Source organism: Notamacropus eugenii, chromosome 1 (genome assembly GCF_028372415.1).
Source record: "Notamacropus eugenii isolate mMacEug1 chromosome 1, mMacEug1.pri_v2, whole genome shotgun sequence".
Lineage (NCBI taxonomy): Eukaryota > Metazoa > Chordata > Mammalia > Diprotodontia > Macropodidae > Notamacropus > Notamacropus eugenii.
The window spans coordinates 209,692,421-209,711,530 of record NC_092872.1 but is presented as its reverse complement, the minus strand read 5'-3'; the positions used below and the strand labels follow the sequence as shown (position 1 = coordinate 209,711,530).

The 19,110-nt window shown below is 36.9% G+C and overlaps 1 protein-coding gene across 15 annotated transcripts in view; it reads right to left on the bottom strand.

Annotated features, from left to right (window-relative positions):
• EXOC6 (exocyst complex component 6) overlaps window positions 1-19,110 on the bottom strand; it is a 221,852-nt gene that overhangs the window by 38,031 nt on the left and 164,711 nt on the right. For all 15 annotated transcript variants that reach the window (XM_072625332.1, XM_072625352.1, XM_072625360.1 and 12 more), the window contains one exon: window positions 15,428-15,501. In XM_072625332.1, the coding sequence (XP_072481433.1) occupies window positions 15,428-15,501 (74 nt within the window). The remainder of the gene's footprint in view (window positions 1-15,427; window positions 15,502-19,110) is intronic.

Here is a 19,110-nt window from a genome sequence, read left to right as displayed (position 1 = left end):
TGTATGTTTTTATTACTTTCAGGGACAAATATAAAGCCCTTTTTGGGCATTTAAAGTCCATCATACCCCAGACCCCTTTCTACATTTCCAGTAATCTTATACTTTAATCCATTCCATGCACTCCATGATCCAACAGCACTGGCCTTCTTGCTGTTTCTCACCCATGACACTCCCTCTCCTTTCATCACTTTTTCACTGGCTTGCTGCCCTTACCTTGAATGCTCCCTCCCCTCACCACCTCTCAGAATCTCTGGCTTCCTCCAATACTCAGCCCAAGGAAGATTTTCACCAGGAGGTCTTTTCCTACTTTCCCCCACTTCACAACTGCTAGAGCCTTCTTTTTGAAAGTTATCCTGCATCTACTCTGTATGTATCTACTTACCTTCATGTCACCCTGTTAGAACATTGTTTCCTTGGGGTAAAAGCTCCTTTTAGCTTTTTTTAGTATTCCCCAAACTTAGAACAATGTTGCACACATAGAAAATACCTAATAGATACTCACTGATTAGTATGTCTATTGAAATGTACTGAAACAATGATGGCAAGAATAGACTTTGAAAATTTTGCCTTGAAAATCCCAAATCTTTTAACATGATTGAGCTTTCTTATGTACTCTGAATAACATAGCCCATGGAATATGGAAATCCAAAACAGCTGTGAATATACCACAAAAGCATACTGAAATGACTTCTGGCTCCTACTCACTAGGTAAAGGAATGCTGTAGAAGGCAGTAAGGTAGAAGCAGTAAACTTTTCATGAATGTATGCATGTATCTTCCTTTAACTGATCAATGCCAAACTTCAGAGTAAATTCTGCTACATATGCATACTGGTTGTAAAGTTTTGGTTTTTTTATCCAGTAGGATAAGAACAGCTCATATGCTACACAATAGCTTCTGAAACAATTATTTCTACTGTCATAGACGTGTAGTGTTGAAGTCGTCATTTACATGGATATTCTAATGCTGCATATAATAATTTGTGACCTTGGCAAAAATTCATCAGTTTTAACTTAAATGCCTTAACCAACTTCAAATTTTCACATTTTTTAATAATGATGTCAAAGATTTCATTTTTAATGTCTACCAGCTAAGTAATGTTCATCCGCAACCAAAAAATTCAAAGATTATAGTGATATTAAATTTTTTCTCTAATTAAAAGATTGGTTATTTAGTTATTAAGTGTGCTTCTACCTTTTCCAGCCCTAACAAACTGAATCGTATCTTATTTTGGTATAGTGTATTGTAAGCAAAAAGCCTCTCATATTAGACACAAACTTAACAATCTTGGCTATTTGGTTTCTCATCCTTGAAGAGATAAGAGGAAACATGTTGAATGGCTTAGGAGAAATACAAGAAGTGAGAGCTGACAATGTGACGATGAGGAAAGAAAGAAAAACTGCAGAAAAGAACTAAATAAGTATAACAATCTAAGTCTATTTGTCATAGGGGCAAATACCCCTAGAAATATCAGTAGCACTTGAAGATGTTTCTGTATTATAGTTCAGTATAACACAAGTTCATAACGAATAAATGAGAAGCATTTATCAACTACTATGTGCCAAGTACTATGCTAAGCACCAGGGTCACAAAGAGAAAAACTGAGCCACTCTCTGCTATCGAGAAGCTCATCCTTTAAGTTCAGTTGCAGGACAGACTAGAAGTCCTAAGGGGTTAAAGTGGACTGATGCAAACAGCAAAGCCCAGTCATGCTTAGTTTACATAAGCATATCAGATGACAGTGCCAGGGGTATGCAAGGCATCTCCGAGGAAGGATGGATGATAAAGCCTGGATTATCTGAGGAGGCAGTGAAGAGCACTACAAAACGTGGTCGTCCTCCATTTATGGGAGAGAATAGAGCTGTCAATTCCCATCACATCAAACACAAGTGAATAGTTAATCAGCAAAGAGAAGGCCACCCCCAGTGGTAGCAGATCTTCCCACCATCTATCTGGCTATCCCAGGTAGATTCATAATGATCACAGTATCACAGGATCTTTCATTTTAAATGGACAATGGAGGTTATCTGGTCTGATCTTTCAATGAATTCTCCCTTCCCTTGAGATAAGTCATTCTGTTGTTGGACAGTGGCAACTGTTAAACATATCTCCAATATGTTGTTACTTGACACCTGTCATGACTGGCACCAGCGCTACCTCCCTGAATATCTTCTACTGATCTGAAATCTTACCCTGTAACTATTTGCAACCCAGTTGACTAATTTTGCCTTCTCTAAGAAAAATGTCTGTTTCTCATAGACAATTCCTTAAGTGCTTGAAGACAGCTATCAAATTCCCCTTAAGTCTTCTCTTTTGAACCAATTCTTACTACTATTCTTCATGTGACAGTTTTTCAGAACTTTACCATCCTTGTTACTCCAAACTTTGCCTAGTTTGTCTCATAAAATATGACACTCAGAATTATTACAATCTTACTAGCATAGAATCTGGGCAATAAATTTCTAAAGATATAGCCCCATCATTCTGTTCCTCCATATGAGCTTTCTAACCAATTAAAATTCCCAGATCTTTTTTTCTTACATAAACAGTTGTCACGTCTCATATCTTCTATATGTGCAAATGAGTTCCTGAGCCTTCTTGAAAAATGTTATATTTATCTGGTATATTTTATCTTTTTTCCTTCAATTTACCATTCCAACCAATTAAGACAATTCAGAATGTTAAATCTGTACTATGTTACCCTGCTCAACTGTATCATTTGTAAATTTAATAAGCATGACTCTTATGACTTCACAGAAGTTATACTCTAATACTTCAGAGAATCTATTATCTATCTCATTCATGTCAGCTACTCCCTCCAATGATATGCCTAGCAATACAGTTATTCCTATACATCTTTTGCAATTCTTACAGATGTTCTCCCATACAAGGAGCCCACTCAAAGGGAAAAATGCTTTCTTTTCATGACCTTCCCGGTGACTCTGCATGGATACTAATGGAGCACAAAAAATCTGTCTATGTATATTATGATTTACTCTAATTTGTCAATCAGCAAAAATCAGCCCTCTCCCGCCTCACAACGGAGGACAAAAAAGAAAATTCCTATTACAAATTATATATAATATCAAACTCTGTGTGTGTACTTTGTGAGTTGCTTCAATAGTATAGATCCAACTTACATGTGAATATCTGTTCAATAGCTCTAAAAAGTTGCCTTAACGTTCCAGGATAGTTGATATGATAGACTAAACTTTAACTATTTGTTTATATACGAGTCTTTTGTGTTCTAAGAATTCTTTGGTGTAGTGGAGAAAATAAAAAGCTGTCATATAACTGATATCTATTCTGTACACTAAGTATCTTTTCTAGAAGGGACCCTGTTTATACCTTTTGGAGATAACCTAAAAGTGAACCATACATAAGCATAGTTTTAGGGATTTTCCCCCGAATTCTATTCCATAGTGGAAGTATAACCAGCCAAAGTATGAGAAAATCCTCACCCCCTCTCTTTGCATCAGGTTTCCTCATGACTGAACCTACTGTGTGAGAACACAATAAGAACTTTTTGTGGAAGAGGTTACCTCTAGGGCCAAGAGTAACATGGTGACAAGAAATACTACAGAAATCTACAGCAACAAAAATAAAAATCAATACTATCTTTTTATGGTGGGATTCTTTTTTTTTTGTTTGCTCATTTTTTCAGTCTATTTTCTGACCTCAGACTTAAATGTCAGGGCTAGGCTTTGTGCAATTGTGAAGGAAAGGTCTGGACTGGTCTTCTTACTGCTTTCTGGAGGGTAGGGTGCTGTGTTATTCCAGGCTCTCAAGGACAGCCTGCTGGGGACCTGAAAGCTTTCAGTGCTCCTAAAGTGGTCTCAGCTCTGCAAGTTCCTTACATGGCTTTGGGTCTGCAGAACCAAAGACTGCTACAGGACTCAGTTTCTATCAGCCAGCCAGCTGGAAAGCTCTGCTGGTTCACAGTGACAGAACTGCAGAGCTCCCTTTAGACTGGGATTCATGCTTTATTCTGCAGAATTGAGATTGGGCAAGACAGTACTGGTGCTTGCTTCTGCTCACTACACAGCTAGGATCCCCAACTACTTCTCATCCCAGAATGCCACCCTGGGCACAGATCCCTGTTTTGAATTAGTGACCCACGAACTGTATGATGGGTGACAAAGCTGCCAATTGGCACCTGTATACTCTGCACAAGGGTATGTTATTCTGGTAGAGGTCTGGAGTCTCATCTTGCCCTTGGACACAATTCCTGGGTACTAGAATGCTACTGGACAAATATATCTGTGGACACTGAGGACAGAATCAATCTATGTGTGTGTGTGTGTGTGTGTGTGTGTGTGTGTGTGTGTGTGTGTGTGTCTCTCTCTCTCTCTCCCTCTCTCTCTCTCTCTCACTTTTCCTAAGATTTCTCAATTAGGAGTTTGTCTGGTATATTTTCTAAATCTTCCTGGAGGGCTTAGAGGGGTTAATTCACTGGACTTTTCCCTACCATTCTGCCATCTTGACTCTGCCTCCCTCCTCACTCTTACTTTTCAATGAGCCTATATATTTGTTCTGATCACACATTTCTTACAAGACATCTTTTATACCATCTTTTCATTATTACTTCTTTATGAAGCATAGTAGCCTACTCACACCCATCATAAACTTCTCCATTATACTTGGGTGATTCTAAATCATAATTCTTTGAAGACTGTGGCATTTCATAACTTGCAACTAAATAACATCACTGAAAAACATTTGCATTAAAAATTGTCTTTTTTTCATAGAAATTTTGGAATCATTTTAAAAAATGTGATTTCCCAAAGGCAATCCAAACTACTTTCCTACTTCCATACAATTTTGTACACCACTCATGTATTGACAGACAAACTCTAAGTGTCCAATCTACACAGTGGGGCAGATAGATGGTACAGTGGATAGATCATTAGCCCTAGAGTCAGGAGGAGTTCAAATCCAGCCTCAGATACTTACTAGCTATGTGACCCTGGAAGGAGGAGGAGGAGAAGAAGGTGGATTCTTAATTATCTTCTAGAATTGAGGATGGTCATCATGAGATCTTAAGTCTTTCAAGATTATTCATTTTTACAATGTTGTTGTTACACAAATTCTCCTGGTTCTGCTCACTTCACTTTGCATCAGTTCATATATGTCTTTTAACTTTTCTGTCAACTTACTTCATTATTTCTTAAAGCACAAGAGTATTCTATCATATTCATATATTCCCCAATTAATGGGCACAACCTTAGTTCCCAGTTCTTTGCTATCAGAAAAGAGAACCTATAAGTGTGTGTGTGTGTGTGTGTGTGTGTGTGTGTGTGTGTGTCCTTCTGCTCTTTGATCTCTTCATGGAACACAGAGTCAGTGGGAAGAGCTCAGAGAGTTCACAAGTGGAAAGGCACACTCATAAGCAATACTGGTGGCTAACACACATACATTCAAAAAATTGCAAGGCACAATGTTCCGATTGACTTTGTTATCTCACTCTTCACTAGATGCTGTTAGGCTATAATCACCACTCCCTCTCTTCTGGTCCACTGAAATTCTGACTGAGGTTATTATTAAACTCTTCTTCTGTTACCCTTAGCCTCACAGTTGGACTCTGTAGCAGGTCTGGCTCTTTTTATTTTAAATTCACAGTCCCTTCTATCTGCCTACATCAGAGAGTGGATGCAGAATAGAGAACAGAATAGTCGAATTAGCCCAGAATCAGGGTGGGGAACCTGTGGTCTCCCTGAGGTCACATGTGGCTCTCTAGGTTCTCAAGTGCAGCCCTTTGACAAAATCCAAACTCCACAGAACAAGTCCTCTTAGTAAAAGGATTTGCTCTGTAAAACTTGGATTCAGTCAAAAGGCCACACCCAAGGATCTAGAAGGCTACATGTGACCTCGAGGGTTGCAGGTCCCCCATCCCTGGCCCAGATGCTTCTGCTTCAAGATGTCATGGATAGCAATGAAGGAGCAGGAAGAGGTAGGAGAGGGAAAAGGAGAGATAATTCTCTTTACATCCTCATTATCCTCTCTAAAAGATGAAAAGAAAAAGCTATGTTCTTCCTCCATAGCTGACTCTCTTCTCAACTACAACAGCTGATTCTCCTTTTAGCTGACTGGTTTTCCTTTTTATATAGGTTGAAGGAGCACAGTAGATCCTCTCAGCTAATGACCTGACAATCCTCATGAATTGTCATCATCCATTGAGCAAGACCTTATAATCCTTTCAAGTTGATTAAAAAATTTCTTCATATCCCCAAAGTTGTAAAGAAGCCTGGTTCACTGGTCAAAGCCCTTTCTCAGGTTAAGGAACATATTCACATCATTTTCCAATTATCAGAAACTCATTATCTCCTTTAGAGAACTTGATATTCTCAACCACTTTTACTGTTCTCTGCTATTTCTGTCAGCTTGCCAAGTAGATTAAGTATTTGCTGATATTTTCTAGACTCTTTTGATCTTCTCATGATAACTGATTTACAATAATAAAATTTATTTTTGAATGGTTATAATTAACAATGATTTCTATTTCTCTGTTTCCATTTTTTTTTAAAGCAGCAATAGCTATTTAAATAGGTCAGGTTGCATTCATGCTAACTGGATAGCATATCTTGTTCTCTTTTTTTCTTCATGTTTTGTATTCATTTTAATCTTTGCTCTAAGAAGTCAGTGGCCTGACTGTGTATAGATAGCTGATCCAGAAACAACTTCCTACATGGGAAGTGAGTTGATTCTTACCTGTTAAATTATCAAAAAAAAATTTTGTCATGTGGTACCTGCTATGTCCAGTGCCTCCAAATTATCTTCTCAAAGTATTTATATGTACATACATACAAGTATACATCCATATACATGCATATATGTGTGATGAAAGTTATTGATAAAATACATGATGTAATGAAAATTATTGATAAAATACATGGACCAGAATATCACCAAGAATAGAACCCTCTAGAATGCTGCTAAAAACTGTCTATGGATTGACATCAGCCCATTAATCAAATAGTATATAAGAATGTTACAGGAACATTGGATATAGTGTAATTTAAACCTCTTATTTTACAGATGAATATCTAGGGCAGACTGTTCAGTTAGCTACAACTCTGCCTAACAGTATCAACCCTGCCCTCTAACTATAGGTGTCCCTTCGGGTTTGTTCCTGAGGCCTCATCAGCTCCCATAGATTTAATTACCATCTCTACACTGATGATTCTCAAATCTACCTATTATCCTGCTCCAAACTCCAATCTCACAACTCCAACTGTCTTTCAAATACCTTAAACTGGATGTCCAAAAGACACCTTAACCTTGCTATGTCCAAAACAAAAATCATTATTTTTCCTCTTAATACTCCCTCCCCACCTCCCACCTTCCCTTTTACCATCTTCCCAGTTTCTCCAAGATCTCATCCTAGGAAGCAAACCTCACTCTCTCTCATCCCCCATATCCAATCTGTTGCCAAAGTCTGTCAATTTCACCTTGGCAACATCTCTTGAATACACTCCCTTCCCTCCTCTGACACTGCCACCACTGTAGTACAGGTCCTTATCACATCTCACCTGGACTACTGCAATCGCCTGCTGGTGGGTCTGCCTCCCTCAATTCTCTCCCTGCTCCAATCCATCCTCCATTTAGCTACTAAAGGAATTTTCCTAAAGCACAGGTCTCTATGTTACCTCTCCCACTCAATAAACTCTAGTGTCTCCCTATCAAATACAAAATGGCATTCAAAACCCTTCATAATCTAGCCTTCTCCTACCTTTCCAGTCTTCTTACACCTTACTCCCCAACATCTACTTTTTGATCTAGTAACATTGGCTTCCTGGTTATTCCACAAACAAGATATTCCATATCTCAGTTTCAAGCATTTTTTCTCCATCCCTGGAATGCATTCCCTCAGCTCTGACTACTGACCTCCCTAACTTTCTTTAAATTCCAACTAGAATCCCATCTTCTATAAGAAGCCTTCCCCAACCCTTTTTAATTCTAGTGCCTTCCTTCTGTTAATTATTTCCTATTTATCTTGTACATAAACTACTTTGTATATACTTGCTTGCATACTGTCTCACCCATTAGACTACGAGCTCCTTAAGGGACAGGGACTGTCTTTTGCCTTTTTTTGTATCTTCATTGCTTAGCAAAGTGCCTGGCACATAGTAGTACTTAATAAATGTGTATTCATTGATTTTGCACAAGAAACTACTAGATGCCACATTTTAGAATTAGCTGTCTATGTACAGTTCCAACATGACTTATTTGAATAAAATATAGATTGACACATGGAAAGTGAATAAATGAAGACAATGACTCTGAATATTTTCTTAGTTTAGTTTAAATTATTTCAAACACTGGCAACAATAAGGCTAAAATGGATAATACAGTAAACCTACAGTCTCCATCTGAGAACTATAAGAAAGAAGGACATATGTAGAAAATGTACCTGGGAGAGCCTTGGTTGGTCTGAGTTTGAGAGGTTAAACATGAGTGAGTACAAATAAGTGTTTTAAATTTTTACTGGAAGGGAAGAAGAGCTCTTTTTTTTAAAGTAAGAAATTTGATAAAAAAAATAACAATCTACATAAAAATACAAATTATATTCAAAATAATATGCATTTAAACTTCCTTAAGGGAATAATACACTTTTATCATTGCTTACTACTCCTCCACATGGTCCTGTTAGGACAGTGGGCCATAAAATGTTGAGATAACTGGATTCCATTAGCAAGCACGTGATTGGCAGTCTTTTCATTCACAGGTCACCTTTTTTTTTTTTAAAGGGCAGTCCTGCTGATCCATCTTTTAGCTACAGTCTCTCATTGAGTCCCAATTCTCTTGCCTTTAAGCTTTGATATGGTTCTAACTTTTCTCTTGTATCAGCCCCTACTTGTCATCAACTCCTTTATTCAGAACAGCAAAGACCAGAAGTTTGACCTCAGGGCAAAGTCCGGGTGGGCAGGTAAAACTTGACCATTGGACTTACTTCCTTATCTTTCATACCCCACAATTCATGAAGCAGTATCAAATTCAAACTAAAAAACAGAAGCATGACCTCTCTCCTATAAGAACCATAAGAAGAGCCTCTTCTGCTCTCCTAAGTATACTTGAAAAGAACCGTCAGCTATACTATTAACACAGAAATGTATCACAGATTAGAAGGTGGAGGGGGTAGGGTGAGGGTAGAAGGACACAGAAATCCAATTAAAAGGTACATACAGGTGTTAGAACCGTCTTTAGTGCTGGTGGTTTACAACTTCAACTGAAGTCATTAAAAGAATAAACAACCCATTGTTTGTATAAAGATAAGGCACCTATACTATCACTATAAAATCTCAATTTCTTATTTATGCAATCGTGATCATAATAAATATAGCAGGGAATATCGGTATAAATGAAGCTGCATAGTCTATAAGGATATTTAAATCTTCCAGATATTTCAATTTTTCACCAGTCTAAACATTTAGTATCTCACCATTTAATTTTTCATAAATTTATTTTACCATAAAACAGATAGAGGTAAAATGCTTTTTCACTATTTTTTCCTTTTGGTGACATTTTGGATGTAGGATTCTTTGTTTTTTAAAAGAACCACAGTGGTCCAATTGCCAAAAACAAAAAGTTGCCTGTTCTCATTTTCTAATACAAATATTAAGGGATTACAATTAAATTTCATCGTTAACTATTAGGGGGAAATGATCTTAAGCCCCTGTCAAAACTAGAGAAATTGAAATGCAATTATTCCATACCATTAATTTCTACTGCATATTTCTCATCATATCTGATCATGTTTCACATATAAATTTTACATATAAAATATTTTGTGACCTTTTAATTTGTTATGAATATATTTAATATTTTGTGAATTAATCACTTACCTGGACAATTAAAATCAAGAAAGGTAAGTCATAAACACTATTCATTAAAGATTAATTAACATATTAGAGATGTGAAAAAGAAATCATTTCATCCCAAGTGGTTAAATATACATACTTGAACAGATAATGAAGCCAAAATGACACAAAGTTAACAATGAAAACATGTTAATATGGGCGTGAGTTATCATAATAGATTACATGTTGTCTAAGGATAGAAAGTACAACTTGTTTTAGGAAGAAAAAAAAGGACCTGAATTTTGGTACTGAGTAAGATAATCACTAATTCAAATATAAAATATGGGTGCTAGAACTACTTTAATTTTAAGCAACATTTTTTAAAAGTATTTATAAGCTACATCCATAATTCTGTCTTTGCAAATCCCTTGTGAAAATTCTATACTATGTTATTTATATAGTATATAGTTGACACAATAAAAACACAACTGAGGAAATGTTTCATAGTCAATTTCAAATTTCCAGCATGCAGATTATGTGTGCACACACACTTCAGCCATTTTTGACTATTTTATATATTTCTTTTGGGTCATAATATAGTCTCAATCATTGAAACAAGGAAATATACTTTAGGGAGGAAGGCTGGATTAAAGGTGGTTTTAATCCAGTTAGCAAAGCTAAGAGAGAAGAATGTACTTCACAAATGGTATTCCCTTTTTTTTTTTATTTAATTTTATGACTTTTTTTTTCAATTAACAAGAAATCATTTTCTCTCCATTCTATTTCCTTCTCCTTTCTCCCTACTCCCCTGAACAAAAATAAAGATAAGAAAATCTTCCTAAAAAATATGAAGTCAAGCAAAGCAAATTCTCTGGCCATGTCCAAAAGGCATATGTCTCATTCTACATATTAAATCCATCATTTGTCTGTTAATTAAAATTTATGTAGCATGCTTCATCTCTGGTCTTCTGGAATTGTGGTTTATCTTTACATTGATCAAGGTTTTCAAGTCTTCGTAGTTGTTATTTTGTTGTTATTTCCTGGTTCTGCTCACTTGATACTGCATCAGTTCATACTAAGAGTTCTCAGTTCTCACTAAAACTGTCCATTTCACAATTTCTTATGGTGCAATAAAATATTTCATTATTCATACACCATAATTTGTTTAGCCATCCTCCAAAAGAAAGGTACTCTTCTCAGTTTCCAGTGTTTTGCTATTATAAAATATGTTTTGGTACAACCTCTTTCTTCAAACTCTTTCTTTAGAGTTCAAGCTTAGTAGTGGAATTATTAGGCCAAAGGGTATGCATAGTTAAGTTAATTTGAGGAGCATAATTCCAAATTGCTTCCCAGATTGGTTGAACTAATTCACAGCTCCATTAATAGTGTAACATTGTGCCTATTTTCCCACAGCCCTTCTAACAACTGTTATTTTCCTTTTTTATCATCTTTATCAATATAATGGAAGTCAGGTTGTTTTAATTTAAATTTCTCTATTAGTGATTTTTAAAAATATGGTAAAGGTATTTCCTTCTGTCCAGCATGAGATCCTCTTCCCTACTTAGAAAAACTTGCTGTAAGGAATACTCTTCTGACCAGCTGGAATGGGAGTACATCTTCACTCCCTCCCTTGTTTCTTTGACAAAGTTAGGTGACCAAATCAGCAAAGCAGATTATCTATGATTTTTACTATAAGTTAGTATTCCAGGTCATTGTCACTGGTAATTGGGTAGACCAGTATGTCATCCTCAAATAGAAACAAGAACCACTAAACGCATAAGGATGCCTATGGCTACATACTGACTTGGGAAACCATATATTAACATCTATGTTTTACTGTATTTTTATTTATTTTGTCCCAATTACATTTGAATCTGGTTTCATATAGCATTCTGGAGTGTGAAGGGCCATATGTGGCCTCAGGGTATCTGTTTGACACATACAGAGCTGACCATATATAGAAATAAACTTTATGTATTTTATGTTACTCAACTGGATCCGTGATTTCATCAATCTGAAAGGTTTTTTTACAGTTTTATTTATTTTTAGATTTCGACATTCATTTCCACAAAATTTTGAATTCCAATTTTTCTCCCTATCTCTCCCCTCCCCCCACCTCATAATATCTTGCATTCTGATTACCCCTTCCCTCAATGTGTCCTTCCTTCTATCACACCCCACCTTTCCCTTATCCCCATCTTCTCTATTTTCTTGAAGGGCAAGATAGATTTCAATACCCCATTACCTGCATTTCTTATTTCCCAGTTATATGCAATAAAAATTCTCAATGTTCATTTCTAATACTTTGAATTCCAACTTCTCTCCCTTCCTCCCCACCCATTCCTACTGAAAAGATAAGCAATTCAATAGAGGCTATATAGTGTCATTTTGCACAAGACTTCCATAATAGCCATGTTGTGTAAGACTAACTATATTTCCCTCCATCCTACCCTGTCCTCCATTTATTCTATCCTCTCATTTGACCTTGTCCCTTCTCCTATTTGCCCTCTTTTCTATCATCCCCCTCACCCCCCTTGTTCCCTTCTCCCCTACTTTCCTGTAGTATAAGCTAGATTTTCATACCAGATTGAGTGAGCATGTTATTTCCTCCTTAAGCCATATGTGAAGAGAGTAAGCTTCACTTTTCCCCTCTCACCTCTTCCCTTTTCTCCTCCATTGAAAAAGAGTTTTCTTATCTCTTTTACGAGTGATAGTTTGCCCCATTCCATTTCTCCCTTTCTCCTCCCAATAAACTCCTCTCTCACTTCTTATTTTTATTTTTTATAGATATCATTCCTCCTGATTCAACTCAACCTGTGCTCTCTGTCTATATATTTGTGTGTGTGTGTGTGTGTGTGTGTGTGTGTGTGTGTGTGAGTAATCCCTCCCCCTACCCAAATACTGAGAAAAGTTTCAAGAGTTACACATATTATCTTTCCATGTAGGAATGTAAACAGTTCAGCTTTAGAAAGTCCTTTATGATTTCTCTTTCCTGTTTACCTTTTCATGCTTCTCTTGATTCTTGTGTTTGAAAGTCAAATTTTCTCTTCAGTTCTGGTCTTTTCATCAAGAATGCTTGAAAGTCCTCTATATCATTGAATGGCCATTTTTTCCCCAGGAGTAGGGGAATTTTGCTGGGTAGGTGATTCTTGGTTTTAAACCCAGTTCCTTTGACTTCTGGAATATTCTATTGCAAGCCTTTCAATCCCTTAATGTAGAAGCTTCCAGATCCTGTGTTATCCTGATTGTATTTCCACAATACCTGAATTCTTTCTAGCTGCTTGCAATATTTTCTCCTTGAGCTGGGAACTCTGAAATTTGGCCACAATATTCCTAAGAATTTCTCTTTTCAGATCTCTTTCAGGAGGTGATCAGTGGATTCTTTCAATATTTATTTTGCCCTCTGGTTCTAGAATATCAGGGCAATTTTCCTTGATATTTCATGAAAGATAGTGTCTAGGCTCTTTTTTTGATCATGGCTTTCAGGTAATCCTATAATTTTTAAATTGTCTCTCCTGGACCTATTTTCCAGGTCAGTTGTTTTTCCAATGAGGCATTTCACATTATCTTCTATTTTTTCATTCCTTTGGTTTTGTTTTGCAACTTCTTGGTTTATTGTATAAGCATTAACTTCCCTGAACTCCACTCTCATTTTTAAAGAACTATTTTGTTCAGTGAGCTTTTGAATCTCCTTTTCCATTAGGTTACTTCTGCTTTCTAAAGCCTTCTTCTCCTCATTGGCTTTTTGGACCTCTTTTTCCAACTGAGTTAGCCTATTTTTAAAGGTATTATTTTCCTCAGTATTTTTTTGGGTCTCCTTTAGCAAGCTGCTGATTTGCTTTTCAAGCACTTCCATGGCCTGAGCCCACTGTATATTCATTTTGGAGGTAGTCGATGCAGAAGCCTTGACTTCCTCTGACAGTATGCTTTGTTCTTCCTCATCTGAAAGGATAGTAGGAAATACCTGTTCACTAAGAAAGTAACCTTCTATGGTCTTATTTTTTTTTCCCTTTTTTGGGCTTTTTCCCAGTCACTTACTTGACTTCTGAATCCTTTGTCAAAAGGACAGTCCTAGTGCTCCTGCTCACCACAGGGCCATGCTCAAGGCTGAGAGTCCGATCAGCTGCTCAATTCTCCCAGGGGCTTTAGGCGGGGATAGGGCCTCTACTCAGGGTTGAGATTCAGATCAGCTGCTCAATTCCCCCAGGGGCTTTATGCTCAGTGCTCCAACAATGGAACAATGGGTGCTGGCTGCTGCCTGCCTGCCATGGCCTCCAGAAGCCTCCGCTGCCTTGGGCCCGGGGCCAGGGGTGGACTCTGCTCTCTTCTTGCTCAGGTTGAAAAAGCCCTCTCACTGACCTTTGGAGCCTGTGAATTGAGGGATTTGTGAACCGCTGCTGCTGCTTCTGGGAATTTTGTTCCTGAAGCTTGCTCAGGTCCTGCTCCTCCCAGAGTCTCATGGTCAAAGCTGGGCTGGGCTCTGCTCCATGTTTGGTGCAACAGACCTTTTCTATCAGCCTTCCAGTTCACCCTGGCCTGGAAATCTCCTCCACTCCGTCTTTCTGTGGCTTCTGCTGCTCTAGAATTTGTTGGGAGTCTTTCTTCACAGGTATTTTATGGGCTGTGGGGGAAGAGCTAAAGTATGTACATCTTTCTACTCTGCAATCTCGGCTCTGCCCCCTTGAAAGTTTCTTCCAGTGATGAAGGTCAACAACTCATCCATGCCTGCCCTTCTTGTAACACTATTATCCATGTCCTATAAATTCATCAAAGAAGGTCCACCCAACATCTTGGTGACCTTTTTTGCTTTCTCCAGTACCAGTACTGGAGGGTACCAGTAAAGCAGTCTCATTATTCACCTGTCATACAATGCTCTTTTCCTCCTCCTTCATAGTATCTTATATTTTTGCAATTCTTCAAATTTCCCCAGTGGTTATGTTGAAGCCTCCTTACACCTACCATGCAACTTCTCCATTGTCCTCTGTGTGATAATTATTTTTTGTTGTTTGGAAACCACTACATTCTATATCTCACTGACCTACAACACCAATAAAATGTTATTTTTAAAGCAAGATGGATCTTTGTTTCCATGAGAATATTGGGGTAATTAAAGAATCTTCTCAGGACAATTCAGCCTACTTTCCTCTTCATGTTCAACTAAAGGCCCAAGTCATTGTCCATCTATGCCATCTAACCCAGATATACATATTGATGGACAAACTCTGCCATGGAGGCAGCTCAAAGCTGATCATGTGATAGAATTTAATACTACTTATAATAAAATCTTAATGGTTTGGAGGTTGATCCTAAACCAATTTTTCTTGTCCTCCTTAAAATTTGTTTACGTTCATGTTAACTTAAGCTTCTAATCTTCTTAAGGTAGATGTAGCACCAGTTTTCTGTACTAGCAAGTGTTAACTAAACTTCCACTGATGAAAATTCATCATGGTAGGATATTAACAGGATAGAAGCACTAAGAAAGTGAAATCTACTAATTAAATCAGTAGCAAAGTCTCTAAGAAAATACATTTCTTTTCAAATGTATATTATACACACAGTAAATGTACATTGTAGGAATATTCAAAAGTGAAAAAGGGGGGAAGAAAGGAAAGGCATATTATTGCATCTTACTTGTCTGAGGTCAATGAATGCTAATTGCAGGGTATCCCCTTGGAATCCTGGCACAGGCTCAGAGCTAGCAAACACTGGGGAGAAAAAGAACATCATTAACAATATGACTAAAATATTTGCAGATTTAACAGCTGAATTAATTTCTACTCAGAAATACTGCTATGATGTATTCTAATTTTTATGCTTAACAATTTCATATGAATTTTAGCAGTTTATAACCAACAATTTTCACCTTTCAGAACATTTTCCATACCCATTACCACAAAAATTCTAATAACTTAGAATTTCTGATCTTCTATAATCCTTTTTACAATATATTTAGAAGAGTTATATGACAAAGTACAAAAGAAATAATAACTTCAATCACATGAAGTTTTTTGAATTTTGGCCTCAGGTGAATGATTATAGAAACACTTTAAAATGGTACCAATTTCATGGCTGTCAAAGTTTTTTTAAATTTTCCTTTCTTACAGCATCAATTTTATTTCTTTAAATCCCATCTTTAGTGAAGTAGCAATAAAAGACAGAAACCAGGGTATAAGAGTCAACGTTCTACGCAGACAACAGGTGGAATGTTTTAAGCAGCAAAATCAGAACTAAGTAGGAATGCCTGTTTCCGTCTTTTAATAAATATTTTCATAAAAGCATGTTGGATATACTTTAAAGATCAAAAAGATTTCAAAGCAGGTAACAAACATATCTCCAAAAATATCTATAAAGAATCGATTACTACAGCAATAAAAGTTTTAACACTGAGATTTAGTAACTTTATTTAACTTTATCCAAATTTTACTTGGTTTTAAGAAAACAAAGGCCTCAAATTTTACAAAAATAAGAATATACTCATAAATAATACGGGGGTTGTTACTGGATCTAATATTGTCCACATAGGCCTGTAACTAATCTCTGACTTTGCTATTAAAGAATTTTTAAGAATAGGAGGCAAGAAAGTTTAAGGAAGTTTTTGCGAGATATCACCTTCAAAAGCTAAAGATGTGCTCCATACGAACCTAGTTTAGTTTACAATTCATGGTGATTTGTCTTCTATCAAATTACCTGAATGTTTTTTGAGAATATATACATTTTCAGTCAGTTTCATCTTTTGGGGTTGTGTTCTTAAGAGAGTGGTGTTGGCCTGGAGCATTTCCTACAGAGTTCAACATGTGCTCCAACCCTTCCAGTGGTTTGGCTCCCTGCTAAAAGGACATGTTCAACCAGCATCTCCTGGTGGGTCCCTTAGTTCCTGTGACTAGTTTGTGTCCAAGATTATTAGTGATTGAAAGAGCTGCTGGCCATAAGGAATATAGAAAGGTTCTACCCATCTCTATTTGGAGAATGTGGGCTGGGACACTGCCAGCTCTCCCTTGCATTACCAGGAAAGGGCAGAGGGCATTTTTCTCCCCTCTCCCCCAGCAGCAAAAGAAGACACACACACATAGTAGCAAAAACATGTGCTTGCCAAGATGAACCAGAAACTGCGCCTCAAGACTCTGGGGGCTGTCTTTTCTGCTTTGTGTTTCCTTCCCTAAGCACGTCTTTCACCAGCAACCATTAATACTGAAAGATGGCTCCTTCTAACCTTCACAGCTACCTCATGAGTTTGAGAGGTCCTTCCTTCTGAGTGGGTGACAGATGACCAGAAAAAGGTTCTTCCTATTACTATATCACTTTTCAAGAGGAGAAAATGACCAACAACAGTTTCATTCTGAACCTGTATATAATAAAGAGCCATGCCTAATCGGCCAGAAGGTCTGGACTTTGTGAGTTGCTGCAATAGTATAGATACAAATTAGATATAAAATATCTGTTCAGCAGTTCTAAAAAGTTAGAGGGTATAACTGACATGACAGATAATTATTTCAAGTAATAACTGATGTGACAGATTATTACTTTAAGTATTTGTTAAGAAATAATGAATCTTTTGTATTTTAAGCGGGGGTAGAGAAAATAAATAGCTGTCCTATAACTGATATCTATTCAGTTCATGTTATGAGGTTCAGTCATGAGGGAAATTGATCTGAGATCATAGCAAACATGGTGACACAAAATAGTATAAAAATCTACAGCAACAAAATAAAAATCAAAGTACCATAGCATCTTACTTTTTCAATACATAATAAAAGAATGCAGTGATCAACATGAGTGAATTTCACAAATAACTGAGGCTTACCTTTTATGATTCAATTTTTAAATTGTGTTAGAAATCTTTCTAAACTGAATTACACTTATGTGTTTATAATTTGGTCTTTTAAAAATTTTTTTTTGATTAGTCAAGGTCAATATTATGAATATATCACTGTACACTATAATATAGTGAGAAACTCAGAAGCTACTAAAATTTTGCTCCCTATATTAAGTGGTCCCCAGCTATTATGCTATTTGAACAAGTTTTATAATTTTTCTAGCTATTCACTCTCTTTCAGATCATAAGCTATCTTTCTTGCTTCTAACAGTATATCAGTCCTCCCCTTCTTCCTCTTCTACTTTGGCAATGGAGAGGCTGATGGGTGTAAACAGGCTGCAATATATAACTAATGAGGAAGTTGGAAGAATGGGGTGAAGAGGAATAAAAAATGTCATCAAGAAATCATCTGATAGGAAGAGTATTCCTTTCTAGAATGCACTGCACTCCAAAATTTCTCTACCATGCCCCAGAAAGCTCTTCAATTCTGGAAGCTCACTCCAGCCAGAAAATTCACACATTGGAAGTTTCTGCCTTTTTGTGACCTCTTTCTCTGATTAGATGGCTCTTTCTCGAATCTTTAAGGAGGGTACCCAGGTATGTCTCATTATTCTCCAGTCTGCACTGTACTCTGAGCTTTCTCTACTGTGCCTCTCCACCTCCATATACTTACTAGGTACTTTCATCCCTTCTCCCTTTCACCTTCTTTTTATATGCTGTCTCCCTCTCACTCCAATGAGAACGCAATGCTCTTTGGGAGCAAGGATGATCTTTTAGCTTGCATTTTCATTACCAGTGCTTAGCACACTGTCTAATACATAATAAGTACTTAATAAATGCTTGCTGACTGATTAAAGGACAAATGAACTACAGATAATCCCACAATATCAGGAGAAATGGGAGGCTAACCTCCTGTGTTGAATTTATTAGATGATATCGATAAGAATTACAGAGGATGGGAAGGAATAGATGCGGTCTGATCTACACTACTGGAATGCACTTGCAAATTGATGAGATCAATGATACATTTGAATATCTGAGTACTTCTGTATACACTGTCTTCTTTATTAATGGAGGTTTATGGCTAATACAGATTTATGTTATGAGGCTTCTCAAACTCAACATAGCTTAATATTTCAGCAAGTCTTAATTTGGGCCTGCTAGGATAGACATTACAAGATCTGAATTTCAGTCTCAGCTTTGCCATATATAATAATGAGCATTAGCAACAAGATAAAATAAAATTGCCTTAGCCCAGCATTTAAAGATCCCAGTTCCAAGTTGCCTTCCCAGTTTTATTTCACATAATTTCCTTACTACTGGCCAGCAAGATGTTCTCTGGAATGCACCTTAGGACAACAGGTATAATTCCATCATTTAACAGGTAGGGAGACTGAGGTCCTGAGATAATGAGGTAACCTGACAGAAGAAATTATCTAAGACTAAAAGTAGTGAGTTAGATCAGCTTTGTGATCACAGACTCATCACATATTTTCAGAAT